This window comes from Myodes glareolus, chromosome 14 (genome assembly GCF_982192425.1).
Source record: "Myodes glareolus chromosome 14, mMyoGla1.1, whole genome shotgun sequence".
NCBI lineage: Eukaryota > Metazoa > Chordata > Mammalia > Rodentia > Cricetidae > Myodes > Myodes glareolus.
The window spans coordinates 20,072,938-20,077,617 of record NC_142039.1 but is presented as its reverse complement, the minus strand read 5'-3'; the positions used below and the strand labels follow the sequence as shown (position 1 = coordinate 20,077,617).

General features: G+C 47.3%; 1 protein-coding gene across 1 annotated transcript; it reads left to right on the top strand.

Annotated features, from left to right (window-relative positions):
* Positions 1-336: 336 nt before the first annotated feature.
* On the top strand, positions 337-3,397 carry LOC146891936 (uncharacterized). Its single transcript, XM_085699676.2, is given in 5 exon segments — positions 337-580; positions 583-1,653; positions 1,656-1,978; positions 1,980-2,130; positions 2,133-3,397. Coding segments are annotated over 5 exon segments (3,054 nt in total).
* The last annotated feature ends 1,283 nt before the right edge of the window (positions 3,398-4,680 follow it).

Genomic DNA, 4,680 nt, shown 5'->3' with positions numbered 1-4,680 from the left:
CCTTGTTCTCAATGCATTAGGGCACACGGTCATGCTCATGGTCATAACAGAGTACCTGTATAACAGTTGATTTCTACTGAAGGAAGGTTCATTCAGTCCGGTAAGATGCCTGGTCGTTCCAATACCCACCAATATCCCAGTCTCCATTTCCAGCTTACAGAGGCAGTAGGAAGAAACCAAAGGAGGACAAGGTACTGGTTTCACTTCTGCACAGGTGAGGCATCTTCACCTCTCTTTGAGGCATTCCTATTGCCTGCTATGTGATCACCCGCGACCAGGGCATAAGGTTATCCTGGGAATAGGGGCTCCCTGGATGGGTGGGATATGAGTACAGCCATGGAGGTTAGGATAACAAGGCCTCATAAAGAGCAGAGAGTGGAACGGTGGTTGTGGTGGGCTGCGAGGGTCCCTCCCTATTCATCTTGCCCCAACTCCTGGCCCCATGAGCTCCTGGCTGCAATCATATCTCCTGCCTTTTACAGCATTCAGGAGAGGCTTGCCAATACCATCAGCATTTGCAGCCAGTTAGGACAAGATGCCTCAGGTGAAGCTGCCAAAGCTCACCTGCCACCTAGGCAGCCCAAGGGGAGTCTGTGGAAACCCATTCATCCCTAGAGACTTCCTCTGCTCCTTGCAACAAACACTTGTTATTCAAAGATTCTAAACCCTTGTCTCCTGTCCTGCTGACTTCCTCACCAATGGAGACACAGTCATCTGAGAGTGCCTCTTGCCCACCAGAGACCTTGACAACTGGAAGACACCTTTCAAGATCACAACAAAGGGTATCTTTCTACCCATCAGATCCTCTGGATCCTGTGGCTTGTCCTCCACCCATGCCAGATCCCAGAGTGGCAACTCCTCACTTTGAACAGAAAATACTAGAGACATCACAAAGACCCACTCTGCCTGGTTTGCCTTCTTACATGTCAACTACCCCAGGTATCAACCCCTCAAGGAGGCCTACTTCAACCATCACAGACCTTAACTACTCTAGCAGGTCTACTTCAATCAGCCTAAACCAAGAGCACTTAAGCAGGCCTACCTCAAGCACTCCAGGTGTTGGCCATTTAGGCAGCCCTACCTCAAGCACTCCAGGTGTTGGCCATTTAGACAGGCCTACATCATCCTCTCCAGGCCTTGAACACTCAAGTAGGCCTATCTCAGGCCCTTTCAGGTACCAGTTAACTTCGAGAACCGTGTGCCACTCAACCTCCTCAACTGATGAGGCCTTGAAAGAAGATCTTTCTCTCACCATCAACAAAGCCTCATTCTTGAATGGCCCCACAGACAGCCAGTTAGAGGCTGGGTAGCCCACTCTCATCAGCCCTGTTATACATGAGATTCAGGAAGTTCAGATCAGGAAAAGAGTCCAACTAAAACATTGCAAGGGGGAAACAAAAGGAAGATCAGACCTTTCCTCCATCGCTATGGTCAATAAACTGGATTCCTGCAGCAGCAAGGAGGGCAATGTCACCTCACGTCCTTTCTGGCTGGACCCAACTCACAAGAGGGTCTTAAATAATGGTTTTAAAGAGAAATATGTGCAGCTTTACTGGGGTCTCCCCTTTCTCCACAGTGAGTCCCTAGTGGCTCCTGTCAGCATGGCAGGCTCCACACTAGATCTCCCCTTCATCTTGTTTAATGGACTCTCTACTTAAGCCCATTACATGTTAAGAATAAAGGCCATCCACAGCTCTGTTCTCCAGAGCCCTTACTTCCACACTTGGTCAAATCCCAACCATTGTCTTCAAAGATTTCCTGGTCCCAAACACCATCAGAGGCTAGAATCCAAGGCAAGGCCCATGACGCATCCTCTCTCTCAAAGCTGCCATGCAGTTCACCTCCAGTAAAGAAAGATGGGGCTTCTTGTCTTACATCTTCAAGAGCCCAATTTATTGTTTCTCCCAGGGCTCGAAACCTAGAGCACCACCTTATCAAAAAACAAGGAGAAATCTCGAGTGATTTGCCAGTCATCGTTAAAAAAATCTCAGGAAGCAACCAATCAAAAGACTATTAAGAGTTGGGGCACACTGGGCCAGGAGACTGTTGTCCTTAACCAGGGGGATTACATTAGCCCTGAGCTCAGGGAGAAAACAGAAGAACACTTCAAAAAGAGACGCACACAACACAATGTCAATGGCCACCTAAAGTCCAGCTATCTCTGGACTTGGGTCAGGCAGAAGTTAATCATAGGATTTCATGTTCCTCATCACAGGCAAATGGAAGTGGAGAGAGTCTACAGAGTGTTTCATCAAAGGCTCCAGAGATGTTACAACCATGGCGGACCACACACAAGGATCTTCCAAATTATCTGGCAAGAGCTCTGAAACAAGATCTATCACCAGAGGGTTCCCAGGGCAGAGGCCCCAAGACCATAAATATTTTAAACCTGAAGAAGGCTACATCTTTACCCTATCCACAGTCCTCCAATGCCTCTCTGTCCTGGGAATCTACACATGACTCCATGATCGAAACAGCCAGTATTCTGGGAGATCCCATCCAGCAAGCTCCAGAAAGAGACATGAAGATTAAAGCGTCATCTATGGAATCTCAGTACACACAGAATTCTCCTTCTGTCTTGCAGCCAGCAACCCTGAGATAGGGGCCACCTTGTAACAACTCTGTGTCCTCTGAGGCCCCTACAACTGCCCAGAGATACAATGACACTACTTTGTCCACCCCACAGTGCCTTGTGGGCAGAATATGGCACAGGGAAAGAGTTGATAGATCTATGGCAGAAAACCCAGAGCCTAATCAATGCCAACTCCAGGGTATCTGGAAGACAATGCGGAGTGAGAGGTTGACATTAAGACAGAACCAGCATGGGGTCTCAGTGGAGGAGATCAGTGGCTCTTCTCAGTCCTCATATAGCACGGCTATCAGGGAGCTGGAGGAGACAGAGGAGGAAGAATCTTGTGACTGGACACACCCAATGGAAACTGGGAAGATGGGTGATTTTGCAATCAATAATCAGCTAGAGAAAAGTAGAACTCTATCACCCTCTTCTAAAACCTATTCCCACGTTACAGACGACTCAAGCCTGAGCTCGGCGGCTGGCTTAGACCTGCGGGACTGTGCCCCCGAGAAAGTATGCCAGGACTGGGACCCCGAGGTTCTGCTTGCTGCCGATATCCTGGCCTCCAGGACCTCCTGGTCCAACTTTATAAAGGAGTTTACTACCACAAGTTACCCATCCAAAATAAATCCCGTTTCTCATCAAGAGGACGTAGTTTCCACCACATTTGCAAACTGCAGGAACAACAGCAGTACCAGAGCTTTGTCACAAACATGCAGAAAGATAAATACAGAAGTCCTACAAGACAGGACACACAACTTCATGGGAGGAAGCCTGTGCAAGTCCATACATCAAATGATGAAACATTTTGGACAAAATTAAAAACCTTATACTACCAACTTTCACCCCCAACTGTATATACAAGACAACACAAAGCAAAAGTGCCGGGGTTCCCTATCTTTTACCCAAGGGCCACTCACAGGTCCTAGTCTTCCCCAAAAAGCAAGGAGTAGGCCAGTCTACGAACCAAAGATAAACCCAAAAAGCGTTGGCACTGTTTATCATGCAGGCATCAAGAGTCAACCTTCTTTTGACACAGGGATGCCCTATGTCAAGGAGCAGGCCCAGGCAACCAGAGGCCCTGTCTCCTGAGCCAGCTCCTGTTATAAAAGCGCCCACATGCAACATGCTCCTGGGATCCTTGTGTGCTGCCCAAGACACGGACACTGCATTAAAGCCTGAATAGGAAAGAAAGTGCTTTCCCCAAATTAAAGTGATCTTTTTTGCTTTACTTTCTCTGAGAATGTGTTTTCTTGTGGTTGTATCTGCTTGCTAGGTCAAAGAGAAATGTTTGCATCTGGTCCACCTTCAAGACTGCTCAGGAGAGGATACGGTTCTATAAAGGGGAGACAGAAATATTCCCAAGTTCCATCACTGTAGTTAGAGTCAATCAAACTGTAATTATGGAAACAAAAGATTTAGGATTTGTGTGTGTGTGTGTGTGTGTGTATGTACGTGTGTGTGATTGTAGAGGGGAGGTGTCTAAATGAACTCTACAAAACACAAAAAAGAAGTCTTTGGTACTAGGGATTGTGATCAGTCAACCATGTAAGACCCCACCCTAAGGGTCAGCTCCTATCCCAAGTACCACAGGTCTTGACCACTAATGCAGGAGTATACTGGCCACCCCAGGTGTTGACCACTCAAGCAGAGCTGAGTACACAGAGTGTCTCATCAAAGGCTCCAAAGATATTTTAACCATGGGGGACCCCATACAAGGATCTGACACACTATCTGGGCAGAGTTCTGGAAAAAGATCTGCACAGGTCCCCAGAAGGTTCCCTAGACAGAGTTCTCGAGGCCTTCTCTGTGACAGAGGGGGAAATATGCCACATGAGACACCCAACAAGTGATATGCAAATGGTTCCCAGGAGAGACAAGGAAAGAAACAGTTAGAAGGCACCCCGAGGAACCCCTTAAGTAGTAAGTGTAGGAAAACTAGTGACAGTATATGGTACCCGTTGGAATCTCTTATGGCGTATGTGTAGAACATGCATTCATTGGTCCCATCTGAAATCTCCAAGCCAAATATGGAAACTTAGAAAAACTTATGTTAACTGATTCAATCCCTATCATTAAAACTCCTAATGGGCCTTCTTGACAAG